Raw genomic sequence first — 25089 nt, 5'->3', positions numbered from 1 at the left:
ACCACGACAGGGCAATGAGCTAATGAAAGAAGCTCTGTTAAATACCCTGTTCAGAGCAGTAACCACGCCTCCAAGGCGTCCTGATTGGTCCTGCAGCCATTGACTGACAGGTTGTTCCGGGGGAGTGTCCTGATGACTACTTCCTGCCTAGATGCTGTAAAAGGCAGTCACTCCCTCGCGGCCGGCCTAGCATGACCGGATAGACCGCGGGGAAGGGAGCCATCAGACCGTCTGGATGGAGGAACAGCTAAGTCTCTACCTCTTTCGGAGGTAGAGACCACAGGTACCCTGACAATTCACCCATATACTTCTATTGAGATAGCAAACACCCTACATTCACCAATAGGCTTCCATTGAAACAGCAAACATTCTGCATTCACTCACAGACGTCCATTGAGATTGCAAACATCCTACATTCACCCATAGACTTCCATTGAGATGGCAAACATCCTACATTCACCCACAGACTTCCATTGAGATAGCAAACATCCTACATCCACCCATAGACTTCCATTGAGATAGCAAACATCCTACATTCACCCATAGACATCCATTGAGATGGCAGGCATCCTACATCCACCCATAGACTTCCATTGAGATAGCAAACATCCTACATTCACCCACAGACATCCATTGAGATAGCAAACATCCACCCATAGACATCCATTGAGATAGCAAACATCCATTGAGATAGCAAACATTATAAATCCACCTATTACCCTAATTATGGTAGCCTACAATAGGCTGTTAAGGAAATTAAAAATATAGGAAAAAGAAAAAACTTGTATTTTAGGATTCTCGATTAGAAAGTAGGGTACTGAGCTCGGATTTAACCAAGTCAAATTTTCACTCAGTCCTGTTGCTATAACTCTATATTAGAATCCGTTAATAAAAACGAAATTAAAAATAGAACAATGTTTCCAACTGCTTTTATCTGTCTCACCTTTTCAGCCCATGGAGATAAGAAGGGAACTAACACCAGATCTGCCTTTCGTAGTCTATATGAGATGTTGGTTTTGCAGGAGCTGAGAGAGAAAGCTCAATTCATGAAGACCCGAAATGTCATTCTGCTCATGACAGATGGTAACGAATGGCTACAGCAGTGTCTGATACAGCATGTTACACCAACACCCACACCAACAATGATTTCCAAACAGTACCATTCACCACTACCTGGCTTTCAATCTTTGAATTTTAAAAGCACATTAACAGGGAATATATACCACAGTTAGACATCAACTCTTACTAACAAGCCTCCACCTAGTTTTTATAGATAACCAATAATAAATACTGCACTCCAGGGCCCTTTAAACAATTATCTCAGATCACTTGTCTCCGAGTGAGCAGCTCTGAGTAGAACAAAGCTGGACAAGAGTTCTGGGCTGCTAATATCAGTTATGTGCATAAAAGACATCCGTCATCAGCACACATAGCCTGCTGGTAATTAACAACCAATGACAGCACACCCCTCACTGTGGGTGCCTTGGTCTTTCCTCAGCCCAGCCTCCAGGACAACCAATCCCCTGTTGCGAGGGACATTTAATTTTCAAAATTATATAGGACAAACTAAATATTTATCTTGGTTACTAGAATAATTCTTGTATTTTACTTAATGCAGAGAGTGCCACAATAAATTTTTTGTTCTTTTATATTCAAAGTACCTCACATAATTATTCATTCCCTCCCCACCGATATTTTGTTAAATTCAGCCTGGAATTTAAATAAATATAACTGAAATGTTTACCATTTTATTTGCACACTATAATTAACACTTTAAAGGGGCAAAGCCTGTTTTATTGTAATGAAAACGATAACATGAAACTAACTTGTTTGATGCACAATTCTCTTTACCCACGGGTACTCAACTCAGATCAATCCTCCTCTAAACTCTCAGATGCTTAATTACACCGCTTACTGTCTGTCTTTTCAGGAAAGTATAATATGGGTGGAGATCCTAAGGTGGAGCTAGACAAAATCAAACTTTTCCTGGAAATTGGAAATTCACGGGAAGACTTTCTGGGTATGAAAAGAATCATGTGCCAACAATCGTATAATACTATGTATTCTATGCTGAATATTATATAAAATCTACCATGTAAGATACAATCGCACAGCCACTATGTGTAAAATACAATAACACAAAAACCGTATACTGTACAATAAAATATATAATATAAACTATACCTCATGCAATAAAATATAGTATATAAACTATGCTTCATACAGTAAAATATATTATATAAACTGTGCCTTGTACAAATAAATATATTATATAAACAATACCTCATACAATAAAAGGAAAGACAAATATGTTGATAGGGCCTGATGGAATACACCCAAAGTTATTAAAAGGGGTTAGTGGTGTACTAGCAAAACCGTTAACGGATTTATTTAATCAGTCATTAACAGGAGTAGACCCAGAAGATTGGAAATTAGCAAAGTTGTGCCAATTCACAAGAAAGGTAGTAGGGAGCATCTGGGCAAATATAGGCCAGCGAGCCTTACTTCAGTAGTGGGCAAAGAAATGGAAACCATGTTAAAGGATAGGATTGTTGAACATCTAAAATCACATGGATTTCAAGATCAGAGACAACATGGGTTTACTTTAGGGAGATCATGCCAAACTAATCTTATTGAATTTTTTGATTGGGTAACTAAAATTATAGATCAGGGTGGTGCAGTAGACATTGCTTACCTAGATTTCAGTAAGGCTTTTGACACTGTTGCACATAGAAGGCTTATCAATAAACTGCAATATTTAAGTTTGGATTCCAATATTGTTGAATGGGTAAGGCAGTGGCTGAGTGACAGGCAACAGAGGGTTGTAGTCAATGGAGTATATTTGAAGCTTGGGCTTGTCACCAGTGGGGTACCTCAGGGATCTTTACTTGGACCCATTCTCTTTAATATTTTTTATTAGTGATATTGCAGAAGGTCTTGATGGTAAGGTGTGTCTTTTTGTGGATGATACTAAGATATGTAACACGGTTGATGTTCCAGGAGGGATAAGCCAAATGGCAAATGATTTAGGTAAACTAGAAAAATGGTCAGAGTTGTGGCAACTGACATTTAATGTCTTAAGGACAGAGTATAGAATTTTTGATAGAGTCCTCATTGAGATGGATAATTCTTCATGCTGCCTCCCTCCTGTAGTATTGTACCAACAGGCATCCCAATGTAACACTTGTTATTTCTACACATTACAGAACGGTGTGAGTCAATTTTGCCACCCCCTTGCAAACCCTCTCATGGCTCACTCTTGTCTGATATTATTTGCTATTTAATTTACAGATGTGTATGTCTTTGGTTTGGGGGACGGTACCGATAACAACGAGTTGAACGTTCTTGCATCAAAGAAGCCTAATGAACAGCACACGTTCCGCCTGCAGAATATAGACCACATGAAGAAGGCGTTTGACAGCATGATAGGTACAAATAATATTGTATTCCAACCTGTTACGTGGCCTGTCTTTCCTGGAATACATTGTCTGTATTTTCTGTATCTAAGCTCTCTCCTTACTGTGTCTCTCCCATCTCACATGCACACTCCATACAGCCTTAAAGGGACACTCTAACCCCTAAAGCACATTAACTTCAATAGAAATTGGCACTTTTATAAATTAACCTTGTTACAGTCCCCTGGCTTTCAAGCAGAGTACCGGTCCAGTTACTTCCTGGTTTGGTTAGCTCAGTGGTGAGGCAGCAATTGCTCAGAGCACCTGCCTTGCAAAGACTTCTCATTGAGCTGCATTGGGAAGCCACGGAAAGTCTGGACAGGGTTAAAAGGGAAGGGTTTGCAAAGGCAGCAGACAAGATTTCTGCAGCTTTGTAAACTGTTTTCGATATAGCCCCAATAAAAGACAGCATACTTAAATGCATGCATACAGCATACAATGAACAATAACTCTGTATGTGCAATGTTTCATTCAGAAACATGGCACATACTGACTCATACCACCATGACCACGTCAAATCATTAAAGTGGTCATGGTGCTTGGAGTAACCCTTTAATCACTGCAGAGAGCTAAAGCCTGTTTTAAACACTCAAATCCTTCTTCCCTAGTGACCTATCTGATTTCCTTCATTGCTACAGTCTGTCATTGACCATCCTCCCACTAAAGATTGCCACTTTCTCCCCCAGATGAGACAGACGCTATGGATATGTGCGGACTCAACAAAGAGATTATAGATGAAGTTTTTAATGATCCAAATACTGATGAAAAAAAGAAGAAAACTCTTGTCAATGAGAAGTTCCCTTGGATTGCTAAAATCACCATAACTGTATGTATTCTGGAGAAATCGTACTAACTCATGACCAGTTTAGTCCTTCCCTAATACCCATACAATTGGCCATTCTCTTCAGAAAGGGGGGTCGACAGGCTGAAGTGGGTAGAACAGTGCACCCCCCTGTTTCCATAGTTTGTGCTTGTGGGGGTGTTGCATGGCAGGTGCTGAGGCTGTTGTATTGGGCTGCGGATCACTCTGCCAAAATACATTTTTGTCCTGGATAATCTAGGTACACCTCTGACCCACAAACTCACCATCTCTTACATATATTAACATTAATTGGTGATTATACTTCAAGCTCAGAGGCCTTGATTTTCATTTGAAATTCAAACATTTTATAAATCTGTTAGTAAACCCTTTTCTTATTATTTACTTATAGATATACCCATACAGTATCTCACATAAGTGAGTACACCCCTTACATTTTTGTAAATATTTTATTATATCTTTTCATGTGAAAACACTGAAGAAATGACTCTCTGCTACAATGTAAAGTAGTAAGTGTACAGCCTGTATAACAGTGTAAATTTGCTGTCCCCTCAAAATAACTCAACACACAGCCACTAATGTCTAAACCGTTGGCAGCAAAGGTGAGTACACCCCTAAGTGGAAATGTCCAAATTGGGCCCAATAAGCCATTTTCCCTCCCCTGTGCCATGTGACTCGTTAGTGTTACAAGGTCTCAGGTGTGAATGGGGAACAGGTGTGTTAAATTTGGTGTTATCGCTTTCACACTCTCATACTGGTCACTGGAAGTTCAACATGGCACCTCATGGCAAATAACTCTCTGAGGATCTGAAAAAAAGAATTGTTGCTCTACATAAAGATGGCCTAGGCTACAAGACGATTGCCAAGACCCTGGAACTGAGCTGCAGCACGGTGGGCAAGATCATACAGCGGTTTCACAAGACAGGTTTCACTCAGAACGGGCCTCGCCATGGTCGACCAAAGAAGTTGAGTGCACGTGCTCAGCGTCATATCCAGAGGATGTCTTTGGGAAATATCGTATTTCACCGCATAATAGTCGCCACCGCATAATAGTCGCACCCTGGTTTTTCAATCCAAAAATTGGTTCAAATCTAATTCATCACGTAATAGTCGCATACATGACCATTGCTGGTTTTGTTGTAAGACATTCATATTCTTAAAAATGATGGCAAACCTCCTACTGATCTTATACTCAAGATCATTCTTTCCTATCAGTTTATTGTATTTTAGTGCATTTTATCTACGCAATGCATTAGGAATGTGTATGTATGTTCTTAGTTAAAATGACAGGAGGACAGAGCATGTAATATGCATGTTCTCAGCAGCTATGTTATTAGCAACTATAATATTATCAGCAACTATTAAAAAAAAAAAAAGTTTCACATAATGGTCGCACCCCCATTCAGCCTGTCAGTGCTCAGACCATACACCGCACACTGCATCAAATTGGTCTGCATGGCTGTCATCACAGAAGGAAGCCTCTTCTAAAGATGATGCAAAAGAAAGCCAGCAAACACAGTTTGATGAAGACAAGCAGACTAAGGACATGGATTACTGGAACCATATCCTGTGGTCCGGTGAGACCAAGATAAACTTATTTGGTTCAGATGGTGTTAAGCGTGTGTGGCGGCAACCAGGTGAGGACTACAAAGACGAGTGTGTTTTGCCTACTGTCAAACATGGTAGTGGGAGTGTCATGGTCTGGGCCTGCATGAGTGCTGCCGGCATTGGGGAGCTACAGTTCATTGAGGGAACCATGAATGCCAACATGTACTGTGACATACTGAAGCAGAGCATGATCCCCTCCCCTCCCCTCCCTCCCTTTGGAAAATGGGCCGCAGGGCAGTATTCCAACATGATAACGACCCCAAACACATCTCCAAAACGACCACTGCCTTGCTAAAAAAGCTGAAGGTAAAGATGATGGACTGGCCAAGCATGTCTCTAGACCTAAACCCTATTGAGCATCTGTGGGACATCCTCAAATGGAAGGTGGGGGAGCACAAGGTCTCTAACATCCACCAGCTCTGGGATGTTTTCATGGAGGGGTGGAAGAGGACAACCTATGAAGCTCTGGTGAACTCCATGCCCATGAGGGTTAAGGCAGTGCTGGAAAATAATGGTGGCCACACAAAATATTGACACTATGGGCCCAATTTGGACATTTCCACTTAGGGGTGTACTCACATTTGTTTCCAACGGTTTAGACATTAATGGCTGTGTGTTGAGTTATTTTGAGGGGACAGAAAATTTGCACTGTTATACAGGCTTACTACTTTACATTGTAGCAGAGTGTACATTTTTCAGTGTTATCACATGAAAGATATAGTCAAATATTTACAAACATGTGAGGGGTGTACTCATTTTTGTGAGATAATGTATATAATAAGACAAACTGCACGAACAAGGTCATATTTGCACACGAGCTCCTGCAGGCACAGAATTTGCACACAAATAGATTGAGGGTGTATTTGTATATATGTATAGCGTGTGCTTATTTGTAGCAGTGTCTGCATGTATTTCTGTGTATGTTCTTGTGTACAGTGTGTGCAGTAGTGTGTTTGTAACAGTGTGAAGAGCAGCATGTGCAGTAGTTTGTGTATCAGTGTGTGTGTGTACAGTGTGCATTGTAGTATGTGAGTGTCTATGTGTAACAGTGTGGGTGACAGAATTTGCAGTAGTCTGTGCAGCAGTATGTGTGTAGTAGCAATATGTGCAACAGTGAGAAGTGTGGGTAGCAGTATGTCTGTGTTTACAGGTTGGGTAGCTGAGATGTGTATGTACAGTGTGGGTAGCTGTGTGTGTGTGTGTGTGTGTGTACGGCATTGGAGCTGGGATGTGTGTGTACAGTGTGGGTAGCTGTGTGTATGTTCAGCATCAGAGCTGAGATGTGAGTGTACAGCATGGGTAGGTGTGTGTGTGTATACAGAACTGGAGCTGAAATGTGTACAGTGTGGGTAGCCAAGCTGTGTGTACAGTGTGGGTAGCTGAGCGGTGTGTGTACAGTGTGGGTAGTTGTGTGTTGGTGCACAGTGGGGGTAGCTGTGTGTGTGTACGTACAGTGTGGGAGAAAAGCTGTGTGAGCACAGTGTGGATAACTGTATCTGTGTACAGCGTTGGAGCTGAGATGTGTGTGTCCATTGTAGGTAGATGTGAGTACAGTGTGGATGGCTGTGTGTGCGTACAGTGTGCAGACATCCTAACTCTTCCAGAGGTTCTGGGAGTCTCCCACACACCCGCAAATAATATACAATATCCAGGAAGTCATACACATACAATGTATGTCACATTGTGTGTGTGTGTGTGTGATTTACAGTTAATTGTGTATGATTTGCGGGCACCCGATGATACTCGCTAAACAGGGGTGAATCCAAACAAGAGAGGATACCAGATATGTAGTCTACACCCCACTACCTAGAGGACAGAAATATTTATGTCTGTTAAAAATGGTAAAATTGCATTAGTTGCAGATTTAGTTGTAAGCACAGCAGATCTAAAAAGTTAGTTCATGGGAAAATCTTACAGGTCTAGTAGGCTAATGGCGTTGTCCCCCAGTTCTGTTCCAAACCATCATCAAACCATCATCAAACCATCCGCAGGCTCCCCTGGCCCGGCTCCCTCTTTGCCATCATTGCCATAATGAAGAATTTACAGTAACTCATTAGCAATATGAACATTGTCCATATTTGGATGCATTGATTGTTGTGTGTGTGTGTCAGCTGACAGTCTAAGCCAATCATTAGCATCCAAATCTGGACAAATTTTACGTTACTAACGCTAAAGTTAGGCAGGTTACCTTTATGCTGACAGATATAAGACTTAGATTGACAGACATTACTGAACTCACTGACGGCCATACATTATTTTTATACCTTATCCGCTATCCAGCGTCCTGGGGCTCAAGAAACTTGCAAAGGATCAATTTTGACCAAAAACTTTATCCTGACGGCTGCGCACTGCTTCCATTTTGATGAAGAAACAAAGCATATCAACGTGCAAGTTGGGACTGGTGAGTGCCCATTCTTTTTTATCCATTCAGCATGTCAACATACAGTCATAAACAACTACTAACATGGATTTACAGCAGGGCCATTAATAAATATGATAATGTGTTGAAAATTCAGAGTAAATTCAAAGTGAATTTCAAAGTTTGGAAAAAACAAAACATTTTATATATCCACTTATTTTGGCCTAACAAAAATAAGCAAATAATCTTCTATCACATCAAAATCAGTAAAATAGTCAATGATTGTATAGGTTTTTCCCTTAATACTAAGGTACAAAATCTCAATGAAAAATTGGAGCTACAGTGAGGGAAAAAGTATTTGATCTTCTGCTGATTTTGAACGTTTGCCCACTGACAAAGACATGATCAGTCTGTAATTTTAATGGTAGGTGTATTTTAACAGTGAGAAACAGAGTAACAAAAAAAAAAAAAAATAATCCAGAAAAATGCATGTCAAAAAAATTATAAATTGATTTGCATGTCAATGAGTGAAATAAGTATTTGATCCCCTACCAATCAGCAGGATTTTTGGCTCCCGGGTGTCTTTTATACAGGTAACAAGCGGAGATGAGGAGCACTCTCTCTTAAAAGGAATGTTCCTAATCTTAGCTCGTTACCTGTAAAGAAGCTGTAAAGAGCTGTCCAAGGATGTCAGGGAAAAGATTGTAGACCTACACAAGGCTGTAATGGGCTACAAGACCATCGCCAAACAGCTTGGTGAGAAGGTGACAACAGTTGGTGTGATTATTCGCAAATGGAAGAAACACAAAATAACTGTCAGTCTCCCTTGGGTCTGGTGCTCCAAAATCTCACCTCATGGAGTTTCAATAATCGTGAGCATGGTGAGGAATCAGCCCAGAACTACACAGGAGGATCTTGTTAATGATCTCAAGGTAGCTTAGACCAGAAAACAATTGGTAACACACTACGCTGTGAAGGACTGAAATCCTGCAGCGCCCGCAAGGTCCCCCTGCTCAAGAAAGCACATTTACAGACTTGTCTGAAGTTTGCCAATGAACATCTGAATGATTCAGAGGAGAACTGGGTGAAAGTATTGTGGTCAGATGAGAGCAAAATTTAGCTCTTTGGCATGAACTCAACTAGCCGTGTTTGGAGGAGGAGGTGTGCTGCCTATGACCCCAAGAACACCATCCCCACCGTCAAACATGAAGGTGGAAACATTATGTTTTTGGGGTGTTGTTCTGCTAAGGGGACAGGACAACTGCACCGCATCAAAGGGATGATGGACGGGACCATGTACCATCAAATCTTGGGTGAGAACCTCCTTCACTCAGCCAGGGCATTGAAAATGGGACATTCCTTAATTACAATGACAATGACAATGACCCAAAACACACAGCCAAGGCAACAAAGGAGTGGCTCAAGATGAAGCACATTAAGGTCCTCGAGTGGCCTAGCCAGTCTTCACACCTTAATCCCATGGAAAAATCTGTGGAGGGAGATGAAGGTTCGAGTTGCCAAACGTCAGCCTTGAAACCTTAATGACTTGGAGAGGATCTGCAAACAGGAATGGGACAAAATCCCTCCTAAGATGTGTGCAAACCTGATGGCCAACTACAAGAAACGTCTGACCTCTGTGATTGCCAACAAGGGTTTTGCCACCAAGTACTAAGTCGAAGGGGTCAAATACTTTTTTCACTCAATGACATGCAAATCAATTTATAACTTTTTTGACATGCGTTTTTCTGGATTATATTTTTGTTATTCTGTCTCTCACTGTTAAAATACACCTACCATTAAAACTATAGACATATCATTCCTTTGTCAGTGGGCAAATGTAAAAAATCAGCAGGGGATCAAATATTTTTCCCCTCACTGTAAATGCTGAGTCATTCGAGTATGGTCATTTCTTTATACACATTCAAGGGAATAAATACTAGAACCTTATAAAACTATCAAGTCATTTCGGTAAATATTGGTAAAACCTTCCATGTAGTGAGACGTTGACAAATATACTCGTTAAGGCTAAGTTCCCAAGAAACCAATAAAATAAAACATATATTTAAGGCATTTTTTTGTTTATTTTGTTTACAACATTTCTTATTTCATTATTTTTGTAAATTTTTCATGTAAAAAAAAAAATACACGTAATTTAAAATAAATGAATTTCACTTTAAATTTATTTAACCACATATTTTGTCTAATAAAGGAGGACACTTTAACCACCATAACCACTATGGCTGTGGGAGCCATCCCACATTTATTTTAATGGTCTGTTGGGGAGCAGCCTCTCCCTGGTACCCATAGCCAGCCCTCTCTCCAACCTCATTGATAATGTGAAAAATGTAGACTCCTGTATTACAATTATCCATTCAGTTCAACATGGACAGAAGTGAGAGGCTGAGAGCACTGGGCTAAGTTGCCCTCTTCTGCCCATTGGAGTGGTCTGGGTGCCAACTCCCACCAACCTTAACCCTGCACGTGTAATTATTGCAGTTTCTATAAACTGCAATAATTACCTTGCAGGGTTAAGTCCTCCTCTAGTGATTGTCTATCAGACAGCCACTAGAAGGACTTCCGGGTTCTTAAAACATGAAAAGTGTTTTATATGACGCTGGACATCCTCACGCTATGCATGAGGACCTCCAGCGTCGCCGGAATCCTCATAGGTCTCCCCCGCCGACGTCAGCTGGCGGGGGAGGAGCGTGTGTGGAGCCTGACCCAGCGCCGAGGGACATCGGCGCTGGATTCAGGTAATTTACTGAACAGGTTTTAACCCATTTAGCAACGTGGGAGGGAGGGGTGCAACACAGGATTCTGCAGTGGCAGGAAAACGGGTTTGTTTACCTGGCACTGGAGAGTCCCTTTAAGGCCGAAATATTTAAATAATAATAGGGCAGTCTTTAAAGATATCCTTTGGAAATAATATGCCCAACTCTTTATAATTTCTCAATAGCAGAGCTCCACAAAGATACTAGATGATCTTATATAAGAGAGACATTCCATGCTTTAATGATGGTTATGGCAGTCTAAAGTATGATTGGTCCTTAAGTTAGGGTTAAGAGTGAACCTATCAAAAGGTATCCACATCTCATGCATTCTATTTGTGATTGCACGGGGTCCTATAGATTGCAGGGTGCTGCCAGGCCATCGGTAGTTTGGTAGTGCTGGCACAGGCTTGGACTGTCAGTGCTAGGATACATCACTCGAAGGACTGGAGGCAAAGGGGACAAAGGGATTAGAAAGTGAATAAGATTTGGCAACAATGGATTTGCGCCATATATCGTTGGATTTTTTCCATGTCTCTACTTTTGTATCATTCCTTCTTTCTCACACATGTTCTTTGTTTTCTGTTTTACAGAAAGCCTGCCGGTCAAAAACCTTTACCGACATCCTCAGTTTGACCGAAATGCCAAAAAGGATAAAAACATAAACAGTACATTTGACTATGATGTCGCACTTCTCGAACTAGGTCGGAAGATTTCCTATTCATCAACAGCCAGGTTAGAGAACAGCCAAATTCAACCAGCAGTTAAGATGATCAGTTAAATCAGAGTCAGTTATAATTAAATAGTATGGAGGAAGTTACATTGTTTTGCTTTTGTAAGTCCATATAAATGTGGCACGGAGTTTACATGCTATTTATAGATGGCAGCAGAATCCTCCTGGACATTACTTGTGATTTAAGGTTTAAGTTCTAGAGCCAAGCATTTTCTCACATAATTCCCCACATTCCCATAAAATCCATGGAGCTGTTTGTCAATGACTTTTACTTTTGCTCACTGTGGCTTTTCATTGGGCTTATGGCATACTTGCTGGGATTTTCTGGCAAATGAAACATTTAAAGCATGGCTTTCGCAGGTAGGGCAATGGCAATGGAAATGTGGCTGGATTTGTAAGCTGGACATGGCTGTAAAAAATGGGTATCCTGGCAAACGATCTTCATAGTTTCCTACTGATCTGAGCTGTAGGAGATTCCATTGGCTGTAACTACTGTGTGCTTCTTGCTACAGAAAAAGTCCATGGACGGCATCTGGGCTTTTTGTGAGCAAGCACAGGAAATCTCTGTAATTGCAAACAATAAATTGCTCGTTTTTTACAGATATTTATCGTCACAGAAAAAATGTCTGACTCAAAATGTCATTTTAAATGCAAACGGTGTGAGTTCTCATGTATGATCCATGCATTTTGCTATACAGTCTAAATCAAGATGCATAATTGGTTGAGTGCTGGCCCAGAATGGCTATTGGGCAAACTGAGTGAATGGCCAGTAGGCAGCGATGGACATGGACTGAGACCGACAGGGCAGATCAAATGATCTACTCAAGTAGGGCTGGCCCATAGAGGGGGCTTAACATCTCGTGAAGAGTTCAAAGCCCATACCTTCAGGAGTGTTGTGGGAGAGATTGGACCTCTGGCGGGTTTATGCACTGGCTTTCAGACCAGAGCATCACTATGGTTTCCAATAGTTTCCATGAGTACACACAGCTGTCAGGATCCGCAGTGGGTGAAGACGAGGTGCCTTTCCCACTGGACCACTAGGATAGATTTGACCCCCTCCCTGGCTCAAGGTAGGAAGAGGGGAATAAATGTTTGATTCTTTAAATTTTTTTATATATTTCAGTTTTATATTTACACATCAGCAGAATTTCAGCCACTGCTTTCTTCCCCACTCTGCAACCTGTATTCAGCATATTTGACAGCCCTTATCTCCCACATACTACAGCCCCTGACTCACCACACACTTAAGACCATGTTTCCACAAACACTACATGCCATATCCCCACATACATTACAGCCTTTATTGCTGCCATATACTGCAGCCCCTGTCCCTCAAACACTACAACCGATATTAAAAAATGGGTCGCAAGAGAATACTGAGAACGGGCAGCAACTGAAATAGCCTGCCCTTCGGTCGGTCACCGCTCAGTTCTCAAGCTGTTTTTTGCTCATCTTGTGCCATTACAGAGAGAACTTCTCTGAAACATATCAGACTGGTCCCACCCATACGGGCAGTCCAGATCCGAAATGCCAGCAAGTTCCCTCTGCACGAGAGACACAGCAACCCCAGACGATCGTTTCAGCCTTGTAAGGCATCATCAGTGAGGCATAGCTGATATCTCCCTAGGCACCGTGAGCAAGGGGTCCACGTCTGGATTATCCCTTTAAACTTGTGGAGAGTAAAAAATGGGTCGCAAGAGAATACTGAGAACGAAACGATCGTCTGGGGTTGCTGTATCTCTCGTGCAGAGAGAACTTGCTGGCATTTCGGATCTGGACTGCCCGTATGGGTGGGACCAGTCTGATATGCTTCAGATATGTTCTCTCTGTAATGGCACAAGATGAGCTAAAACCAGCTTGAGTACTGAGCGGGGACCCACCGAAGGACAGGCTATTTCAGCTGCTGTCCGTTCTCAGAATACTCTTGCGACCTGTTTTTTACTCTCCATAAGTTTAAAGGGTAATCCAGACGTGGACCCCTTGCTCACGGTGCCTAGAGATATATCAGCTATGCCTCACTGATGATGCCTAACAAGGCTGAAACGATCGTCTGGGGTTGCTGTATCTCTCGTGCAGAGAGAACTTGCTGGCATTTCGGATCTGGACTGCCCGTATGGGTGGGACCAGTCTGATATGCTTCAGATATGTTCTCTCTGTAATGGCACAAGATGAGCTAAAACCAGCTTGAGTTCTGAACGGGGACCCACCGAAGGACAGGCTATTTCAGCTGCTGTCCGTTCTCAGAATACTCTTGCGACCTGTTTTTTACACTACAACCAATATGCCCCATATACGACCGCTCTTATCCTCCTAACACACCTCCTATACTCACATACACTATGGCCTTTATCGCCCCCGTATATCACAGCCCTTCTTGCTCCCACTTACTACTCTATACAAGCAACATCACAAGCAGTCTTCAAACACATACAAAACTACAGGCAGCCCACAGACATTCTCCCAAAACTTTCCCTCTTGTCCTCTGGCAATCCTGTCATGGGGACACCAAACACAAGTTGCCAGAAAAAGCATAAGAAGGGTGTCATTAAATTTGCTTCCACTAGAGAAAGTGTATGTACTTGGTGTGATGTATGCTTCTGCGTAAATGTCCATACCAACATTGTGTTGTATGTCCCTGCATGTTGTTTCCCTGATTGTTTGAAAAAAAATAACAAAATATTATACATTTAAAAAAACAAACCCACTAAATAAACACATTCAGCTCTTCAGTAGGGCTCTGTGCATGAGCTGCCCTGGAGGGGAGTCTAACTGACATAATCACTTTGGGAGTGTGCGCGCGTCATTGGTGATGACACGACATGCCCCACATATTGGGCTGCTCTGACTTTAAATACCCAGGCTGAAGTTTTCTCTCGGTCCACTCCTTGGTTGGGTGCAGAGGTACAGGATGGCCTACTCAGGGTGGAAACATGGAAAAGAACACATAAAACACATCTGTCACAGGCCGTTTGGGTCACGGGGATAATATTTTTAAATGAAAGATAAGAATAAATGATGATGTTTGTTGTTGTTGATGTGACAATCTAACCTCTGTCTTTCAGACCCATCTGCATTCCCTGCACTAAAAGCTCATCGTGGGCCTTAAGGATGAAGGGAGAACATATAACATGCAAAGATCATAGTGAGTTATACAAAATGGAATAGTGATTGAATAAAGGACAATGGAGACCAGGAGCATAGTGATTGAATAAAGGAGAATGGGGAACAGCAACATAGTGATTAAATAAAGGAGAATGGAGAGCAGCAACATAGTGATTAAATAAAGGAGAATGGAGAGCAGCAACATAGTGATTAAATAAAGGAGAATGGAGAACAGGAACATAGTGATTAAATAAAGGAGAATGGAGAACAGCAACATAGTGATTAAATAAAGGAGAATGGAGAACAGGAACATAGTGATTAAATAAAGGAGAATGGAGAACAGGAACATAGTGATTAAATAAAGGAGAATGGAGAACAGGAACATAGTGATTGAATAAAGGACAATGGAGACCAGGAGCATAGTGATTAAATTAAGGACAATGGAGAACAGGAACATAGTGATTAAATTAAGGAGAATGGAGAACAGGAACATAGTGTCAGGGTACCTGTTGTCTCTACCTCAGAGGAGGTGAGACAAGTGGACATTCATCCTTCCAGAGGGGTTGAGTCACTCGTTCCTCGCAGCTCTCTCAGACGTTTACACGCCGGCCGCGAGGAGTCCGCTCCCTTTTATGACGTGGCGCTCAGTGGCCGACGTCATGACGACGGTCCGTCCCGACCTGTCAATCAAGTCCCTAACACTAATCAGGACTCGTCGGGGGTGTAACACTCTATCTAGAACCAGGGTATAAAATAGTGCTTCGTGCATTTGCTCATTGCCCTGTCGTGGTTCTAGCTTGTCTAGTCACTCAGTGCTCTTGTTATATAGTGTATCTTTGGTTCTGACCCGGCTTGTTTGTTCTACCTCGCTTACCTCTATTATCCTTTTGACTCGGCTTGTCTCTCGCTTACCTGCTCTCTCGTTCCCTCGACCTCGGCTTGTCTCTTGACCATTCTTTACTTACTCCTTACGTTAGTCCGGCCATTCTAAGGTCCAGTATACGTACCTACTCCTGTTTGTACTCTGCGTGTTGGATCCCTGTCCCGATTCTGACACATAGTGATTAAATAAAGGAGAATGGAGAACAGGAACATAGTGATTAAATAAAGGAGAATGGAGAACAGGAACATAGTGATTGAATAAAGGAGAATGGAGAACAGGAACATAGTGATTGAATAAAGGAGGATGGAGACCAACATCATAGTGATTGAATAAAGGAAAATGGAGAACAGGAACATAGTGACTAAATAAAGGAGAATGGAGATCAGGAACATAGTGATTAAATAAAGGAGAATGGAGAACAGGAACATAGTGATTGAATAAAGGAGAATGGAGAACAGGAACATAGTGATTGAATAAAGGAGGATGGAGACCAACATCATAGTGATTGAATAAAGGAAAATGGAGAACAGGAACATAGTGACTAAATAAAGGAGAATGGAGATCAGGAACATAGTGATTAAATAAAGAAGAATGGAGATCAGGAACATAGTGATTGAATAAAGGAGAATGGAGAACAGGAGCATAGTGATTGAATAAAGGATGGAGAACAGGAGCATAGTGATTGAATAAAGGAGGATGGAGAACCGGAACATAGTGATTGAATAAAGGAGGATAGAGATCAGGAACATAGTGATTGAATAAAGGAGGATAGAGATCAGGAACATAGTGATTGAATAAAGGAGGATGGAGAACAGGAACATAGTGATTGAATAAAGGATGGAGAACCGGAACATAGTGATTGAATAAAGGAGGATGGAGCACAGGGACATAGTGATTGAATAAAGGAGGATGGAGAACAGGAACATAGTGATTGAATAATGGAGAACAGGAACATAGAAATTGAATAAAGGAGGATGGAGAACAGGAACATAGTGATTGCATAAAGGAGTATGGAGAACAGGAACATAGTGATTGAATAAAGGATTGAGAACAGGAACATAGTGACTGAATAAAGGAGAATGGAGAACAGGAACATAGTGATTAAATAAAGGAGGATGGAGAACAGGAACGTAGTGATTGAAAAAAGGAGGATGGAGAACAGGAACGTAGTGATTGAAAACAGGATGATGGAAAACCGTAACATAGTGATTGAATAAAGGAGATGGAGAACAGGAACATAGTGATTGAATAAAGGAGATGGAGAACAGGAACATAGTGATTGAATAAAGGAGATGGAGAACAGGAACATAGTGATTGAATAAAGGAGAATGGAGAACAGGGACATAGTGATTGAATAAAGGAGGATGGAAAACCGGAACATAGTGATTGAATAAAAGGAGATGGAGAACAGGAACATAGTGATTGAATAAAGGAGATGGAGAACAGGGACATAGTGATTGAATAAAGGAGGATAGAGATCAGGAACATTGTGATTGAATAAAGGAGGATGGAGAACGGAACATAGTGATTGAATAAAGGATAGAGAACAGGGACATAGTGATTGAATAAAGGAGGATGGAGAACAGGAACATAGTGATTGCATAAAGGAGTATGGAGAACAGGAACATAGTGATTGAATAAAGGATTGAGAACAGGAACATAGTGACTGAATAAAGGAGAATGGAGAACAGGAACATAGTGATTAAATAAAGGAGGATGGAGAACAGGAACGTAGTGATTGAAAAAAGGAGGATGGAGAACAGGAACGTAGTGATTGAAAACAGGATGATGGAAAACCGTAACATAGTGATTGAATAAAGGAGATGGAGAACAGGAACATAGTGATTGAATAAAGGAGATGGAGAACAGGAACATAGTGATTGAATAAAGGAGATGGAGAACAGGAACATAGTGATTGAATAAAGGAGAATGGAGAACAGGGACATAGTGATTGAATAAAGGAGGATGGAAAACCGGAACATAGTGATTGAATAAAAGGAGATGGAGAACAGGAACATAGTGATTGAATAAAGGAGATGGAGAACAGGGACTGTCACGTCTAAACATTTGTTATGAAGGAACACAACTGCAGATTTCGTATAGTTTGAATATTTATTATAAAAAGTAAAAGGTATTGACTTTAATTCCAATTTACAGGTACTGTAGTTTTAAGTAATAAACGATAACTGAAGTCCACAATTATAAGCACTGTAGCTTTAAGTAGTAAATGATAACTGAAGTCCACAATTACAGGCACTGTAGCTTTAAGTAGTAAATGATAACTGAAGTCCACAATTACAGGCACTGTAGCTTTAAGGAGTAAACGATAGTAATTTGCAGACACTGAATCAATAAAGAGTCTCTTAGTAGAATCAACGGTTTAGGTGATAAGTAATTACAATAGCTGTTCCATACTTTAACTGAAGCAAGACAGATGCAGGTAACTGATATGAAGTATGAGTTGAAGTTAGCTGTAACGGGATTGTTTTTACCGAAGGACTTTTGGAGACAAGTAATAACAGCTTTTAGATGCAACTCTTATCACATTGGTTTTACTTAGCTTCCGGCATATAGAACACTGGTTCCCGAGATCTCCTCAGAGGCGTATGAAGAGTGTTTAATCTTTAGTCGTGGATGAGGAGAGGTGAAGGGAACTTTGCAGAGTCTTTCAGTCCGGTCTGGTAGCAGAGAATTTCACAACGAAGTTGTAGCCGGGTTGTGAGTAAGGAACGTAGTTCAATAATCCAGCCTTGATCAGCTGGTGCAGTCAGATTAAATAGGCAGACCGTGTCATACAGGGGTGTGGCTAGGCTCCGTGGAACCAGGAAGTAAGAGGATACCATAGTTAAGGCATTACAGTACCCCCTCTCTAATGAGCAACCTCTGGGTGCTATTGATTTGGCTTAGAAGGGTTATGCTTGTGAAATTTGGAAATCAATTTATTAGCATGAACAACAGAGGAGTTTTCCCATGTATCTTCATCAACACCATATCCTTTCCATCTGATGAGGTATTGTAAGGAGCCACGATGGATCCTTGAATCCAGTATACTTTGAATTTCGTATTCTTCTTCACCCTGGACCAATATGGGATCAGGAGAAGTAGTGACATTTCTTTGGAAAGGATCAGGATGATGAGGCTTCAACAAGGACAATTGATTGGATCTTTGGCATACAGAACAAGATTTGACATAAGATTCGATAGTTTGGTCTTGACAAGGCCACCAACAGTATCTTTTAGACAATTCAAGGGTCCTTTTCATACCTGGATGACCTGCCAGAGGAGAATCATGAATAAATTCAAGTACTTTAATTCTGAAAGAGGGAGGTACATAAATCCGGTCTTTAAAATAGTAGAGACCGTTTTTCTTGGATAATTTCATTGATTTAGGAAGTTCAAGAGCATCTTCACTGAGACCTTCAATGTCGTCAATAAGAGAAGATAAGATTCCAATGACTTTAGGCAAAGGAGGTTCTTGAGGAGTTTTGTGTTGAGAAAGGACAGCTCCAATTGCAAATTCCGAAGCATCCGTTTCAAGGACATAAGGATATGAAGGATTTGGAAGTTGAAGGACAGGAGCTGTTGTAAACTTTCTCTTTAATTCACCAATGACTGTAGGAGGAGGAGACTCCAGTTCGGTGTCAGAACAACATGAGGTTTTAGCTGGTTCTTTCGTAGACTGAAGAATTGGAATTTGCTGTAAACATGTTTCTTTACAATAATGTGAGTTAAAGGTGAGAGAGAAAGGAAACCATGAGATTTGAGGGTTGTGGTTCCTTAACCAGTTGATCCCTAATATAATAGGAAAAAATGGTCATGAGATAACATCAAATATAAGACTTTCCTTATGAGTATGATTGATGGTTACTTTTAGAGGGATGGATTCATGAAGTATTGGTCCCGATGAGATGAGGGACCCGTCAATCACTTTAACAGGTACAGAAGTTCTTTTACGAACACAAGGAATTTTATTCTTTGTTACAAAGGCTGAGTCGATGAATACTCCATTTACACCGGAATCGATAACAGCCTTGGTTATAATTCTTTTATTGTCCCACTGTAATACAAGAACGATAGGGGACATTTGAGTATTTGCTGTAGAGGGAAGTACACTTAGGATGGAAGAGGCATGAGACTGCCTTCTGCCTTTTATCCGTTTCAATGAAGGACAATCAGAGACTAAATGAACTTGAGAGGCACAATACATGCATAGGTTTAATTGACGTCTTCGATTTTTCTCTTCAGGAGTGAGGGGACTTCTTATTATCCCTATTTCCATAGGTTCGATTGGTATGGAAGTCTTATCTGGAGCTTTTGAGGGAGTGAAAGGTTTGCGGTCTTTTGAATGTGAAAGGGCTTTTTCGGCCTTTCTCTTAATCTTCTGTCAATGCTGATTGATAGGCGAATTAGAGCGTTCAAATTAGTAGGGAGTTCTGTTCTAGATAATTCATCTTTTACAGCTTCCGATAAACCAATTCGAAACTGGTTGCGCAATGTGATGTCATTCCATTGCGTTTCTATAGCCCATCTTTTGAATTCAGCAATGTAATCTTCAACGGGTCTATTTCTTTGCTGTAGTGTTCTGATTGTTAAATCAGCTGTAGCTTGTTTGTTAGGATCTTCATAGAGAAGAGACATGGCTTCAAAAAATTCATCTAGTGAATTTAAAATGGGGTCATCGTTTTCCAGAAAGGAATGAGCCCATGACATAGGTTCACCTCTTAGAAAAGAAATAACCGAACAAACTTTAGTTCTTTCTGTAGGATAGGATCTAGGTTTCAAAGCAATTAAAAGTTTGCAAGAGTTGAGGAACTCCCTGTATCTGGAACGATCTCCATAGAACTTTTCAGGGTTACACACAGCAGGATCACTAGCCGAGTGCAGAGTAGTATGAGGAGTATGAGTTTGTAAATCTCTGATATAAGTGAGAAGTCTTTCATTAGTAACTTGCAGGTCTTGCACACTTTGGGCTAGTGCATTAACTCTTTGATTCAGCGTAGCTATAGTAGAATCGAAATCTGCTGGATCCATTACAATGGCTGGATTATTCTGTCACGTCTAAACATTTGTTATGAAGGAACACAACTGCAGATTTCGTATAGTTTGAATATTTATTATAAAAAGTAAAAGGTATTGACTTTAATTCCAATTTACAGGTACTGTAGTTTTAAGTAATAAACGATAACTGAAGTCCACAATTATAAGCACTGTAGCTTTAAGTAGTAAATGATAACTGAAGTCCACAATTACAGGCACTGTAGCTTTAAGTAGTAAATGATAACTGAAGTCCACAATTACAGGCACTGTAGCTTTAAGGAGTAAACGATAGTAATTTGCAGACACTGAATCAATAAAGAGTCTCTTAGTAGAATCAACGGTTTAGGTGATAAGTAATTACAATAGCTGTTCCATACTTTAACTGAAGCAAGACAGATGCAGGTAACTGATATGAAGTATGAGTTGAAGTTAGCTGTAACGGGATTGTTTTTACCGAAGGACTTTTGGAGACAAGTAATAACAGCTTTTAGATGCAACTCTTATCACATTGGTTTTACTTAGCTTCCGGCATATAGAACACTGGTTCCCGAGATCTCCTCAGAGGCGTATGAAGAGTGTTTAATCTTTAGTCGTGGATGAGGAGAGGTGAAGGGAACTTTGCAGAGTCTTTCAGTCCGGTCTGGTAGCAGAGAATTTCACAACGAAGTTGTAGCCGGGTTGTGAGTAAGGAACGTAGTTCAATAATCCAGCCTTGATCAGCTGGTGCAGTCAGATTAAATAGGCAGACCGTGTCATACAGGGGTGTGGCTAGGCTCCGTGGAACCAGGAAGTAAGAGGATACCATAGTTAAGGCATTACAGGGACATAGTGATTGAATAAAGGAGGATAGAGATCAGGAACATTGTGATTGAATAAAGGAGGATGGAGAACGGAACATAGTGATTGAATAAAGGATAGAGAACAGGGACATAGTGATTGAATAAAGGAGGATGGAGCACAGGGACATAGTGATTGAATAAAGGACAATGGAGAACAGGAACATAGTGATTGAATGAAGGAGGATGGAGATCAGGAACATAGTGACTGAATAAAGGAGGATGGAGAACAGGAACATAGTGATTGAATAAAGGACAATGGAGAACAGGAACATAGTGATTGAATAAAGGACAATGGAGAACAGGAACATAGGGATTGAATAAAGGAGGATGGAGAGCAGGGGAGTAAGTGTGTGAAGAGAGACAGGCACCACAATTTTGAAGATAAAAGTGGTAGAAAAAAGTGAGGTGGTAAAAAGAAAGCAGCCGGAATAGAAGGAAGTTGGTCAAATAGTGAGATTAAAGGAGAGAGAACCTCAGCAAACAGACACCATTAATAAGAAATGAAGCTAAGATGAAATGGTGTTAATTCCTTGACTAATAATAATCTTTTCTCCCACAGAGGACTTTTTATTTAAGGAAGAGCAGATCAAGTCACTATTTATAGCGGAGGAAGACAAGAAATTAATGGAGCAGAAGGATGTGACAATAAAGACAGGAAATACGGTAAGGGCAGAGTTAAGACACACGCTTTCGTAAGGAATCCCCTAGGTTTTTATAAACTTTTTATCAATCCATAGTCCTCAGTGGTGGGATTGTCAAGGAGGCATATAGGATAGTTTGTCCCTGGCTACTAAACGCTGAGTAAAATTGGTCTGAAACTTTACTCTGTATTAAAATCTGATTCAACTTTGTCCTAGCACAAGGAAATTGTATAGTAAATTATATTTTTATATCTTAGAAAAGGAATGTAGCAGACATGTTAGATTAACAATATATAGTTTTTAGAATAGAAACTTTAAAGTAAGCAATAGTAATTGATACAGGTTTATTAACCCATAAAATGATTGATAATTTTCCTTTGTGATCACATACATCTTCCCCAATTTCCCAGATCTCTTTGGTCGTTTCTCATATTCCTTTCACATTCACACATCACGCAGCTGACTGCCTTTCTTTTGTACTTGAGTGCAGAGATTAAATGACCACTCTAGTGCCAGGAAAACACTCGTTTTCCTGGCACTAGAGTGCCCTGAGGGTGCCCCCACCCTCAGGGACCCACTCCCGCCGGGCTCTGGGGGAAGGAAGGGGTTAAACTTATCTCTTTCTCCAGCGCCGGGCGGGGAGCTTTCCTCCTCTTCTTCCTCGCGACGTCATCGGCTGAATGCGCATGCGCGGCAGAAGCCGCGCTCGCATTCAGCCGGTCGCATAGGAAAGCATTCATAATGCTTTCCTATGGACGCTTGCGTGCTCTCACTGTGATTTTCACAGTGAGAAGCACGCAAGCGCCTCTAGCGGCTGTCAATGAGACAGCCACTAGAGGCTCTGGAGGCTGGCTTAACCCTCAGTATAAACATAGCAGTTTCTCTGAAACTGCTATGTTTATTAAAAAAAGGGTAAAAGCTAGCTGGACCTGGCACCCAGACCACTTCATTAAGCTGAAGTGGTCTGGGTGCCTAGAGTGGTCCTTTAACCCCTTAAGGACACATGACATGTGTGACATGTCATGATTCCCTTTTATTCCAGAAGTTTGGTCCTTAAGGGGTTAAAGGCATGTTTCCATATTTTAGTTAACAAAGAAAATCTGTTACGTAGTGTTAAGACTAACAGTAGGTTCATATAGTAGCTGTGAAAATGATAGATTTCCTTGGTCCAGCACTGATTTTAATGTTTGCTAAGCACCACTCTTGTCTTTTTCCAGTGACACCGGCCACCATTCAATAAATGGACACTATAGTCACCAAAACAATGTTTGCTTAATGAAGCAGTTCTGGTGTATAGATCATACTCCTGCATTCCCACTGCTCAATTCTTTGCCATTTACGAGATAAATCACCCTGTTTATGCAGCCCTAGGCACACCTCCCTGAATGTGACTTACACAGCCTTCCCAAACACTTCCTTTATTGCAAAGTCTGTTTAATTTAGAATTTCTCATCTCCTGCTCTGTTAATAGCTTGCTAGACCTTGCAGGAGCCTCCTGTATGTGATTAAAGTTCAATATACTGTGCAGGAGATATAAACTTTTAAAGTAAGTTTCTATCTGATTAAAAATGAAATCATTTTGTTTTCATTCAGACTGTGTCAATCACTGCCATTGGAGGTGTGGCTAGGGCTGCGTACATAGAAACAAATGTGATTTAACTCCTAAATGGCAGTGGATTGAGCAGTGAAACTTCAGAAGCATTATCTAGTAGGGAGGAGTCGGCCAACTATAGGCCAGTAAGCCTTACTTTGGTAGTGGGGAAAGTGATGGAAACCATGTTAAAGGGTAGGATTGTTGAACATCTAAAAACACATGGATTTCAAGATCAGACACAACATGGGTTTACTTCAGGGAGATCATGCCAAACTAATCAAACTAATCTTTTTTTGATTGGGTAACTATAATTATAGATCAGGGTGGTGTAGTAGACATTGCTTACCTAGATTCCACACAGAAGGCTTATCAATAAACTGCAATCTTTAAGTTTGGATTCCAATATTGTTGAATGGGTAAGGCAGTGGCTGAGTGACAGGCAACAGAGGGTTGTAGTCAATGGAGTCTATTGGAAGCAAGGTCTAGTTACCAGTGGGGTACCTCAGGGATCTGTACTTGGACCCATTCTCTTTAATGTTTTTATTAGTGATATTGCAGAAGGTCTTGATGGTAAGGTGTGTCTTTTTGCTGATAATACTGGAGACCGTATCTCCAGAAGGATATTGATACTTTAGAGAGAGTTCAGAGAAGGGCTATTAAACTGGTTCATAGATTGCAGGATAAAACTTACTAGGAAAGGTTAAAGGATCTTAACATGTATGTAACAGACTGTTTCGCTCACAAGAGGATAAAAACCGTTTAGGCGATAATCCCCTCCAGATAGACAAGCGGCTACTGCAATCACCAACCTCCCGAACTCCAAACTGCACGAAATCACCAACTCCCGAACAAGAAACACATGAACCCTGGAAGCAGCCGAACAGGAAAAGCAATACGAACAGCTTACACTCCTGGCAATCGGCATACAGTCAAATTCCCCCCAAGAATGAGACAACACTTCACTTTGAGGGTTAAGCAGGAACTACTGATTTATTCACACAAACTGTCTTATCAAGGATTCTCCCATGCAAGGGAGGGATTTACAACAATTACACAATACACCACAAGGGTTACCTCCCAATCCCTCCTCTCTGCCCTGGAGATAATTGGGGAAGGAATCTAATTATCTCCAAGGACAGAGGCAAAACTCCATTACCCACATGGCAGACAAAAGGACAGTAAAAGACATAAAATTGCATACTGATACATTTAGTACATAAGGCACACATTTCTACATATCCCCAGATAGC

General features: G+C 41.0%; 1 protein-coding gene across 1 annotated transcript in view; it reads left to right on the top strand.

Annotated features, from left to right (window-relative positions):
• LOC134572479 (complement factor B-like) overlaps positions 1-25089 on the top strand; it is a 67826-nt gene that overhangs the window by 30610 nt on the left and 12127 nt on the right. The window contains exons 8-15 of the mRNA XM_063431469.1: positions 952-1083; positions 1931-2020; positions 3292-3429; positions 4142-4281; positions 8164-8284; positions 11604-11745; positions 14806-14885; positions 22164-22267. Coding sequence (XP_063287539.1) covers positions 952-1083; positions 1931-2020; positions 3292-3429; positions 4142-4281; positions 8164-8284; positions 11604-11745; positions 14806-14885; positions 22164-22267 — 947 coding nt within the window. The remainder of the gene's footprint in view (positions 1-951; positions 1084-1930; positions 2021-3291; positions 3430-4141; positions 4282-8163; positions 8285-11603; positions 11746-14805; positions 14886-22163; positions 22268-25089) is intronic.

The sequence above is a fragment of the Pelobates fuscus genome, chromosome 9 (assembly GCF_036172605.1).
Source record: "Pelobates fuscus isolate aPelFus1 chromosome 9, aPelFus1.pri, whole genome shotgun sequence".
In the NCBI taxonomy this organism is placed as follows: Eukaryota; Metazoa; Chordata; class Amphibia; order Anura; family Pelobatidae; genus Pelobates; species Pelobates fuscus.
This window is presented reverse-complemented; position numbering and strand designations above follow the sequence as displayed.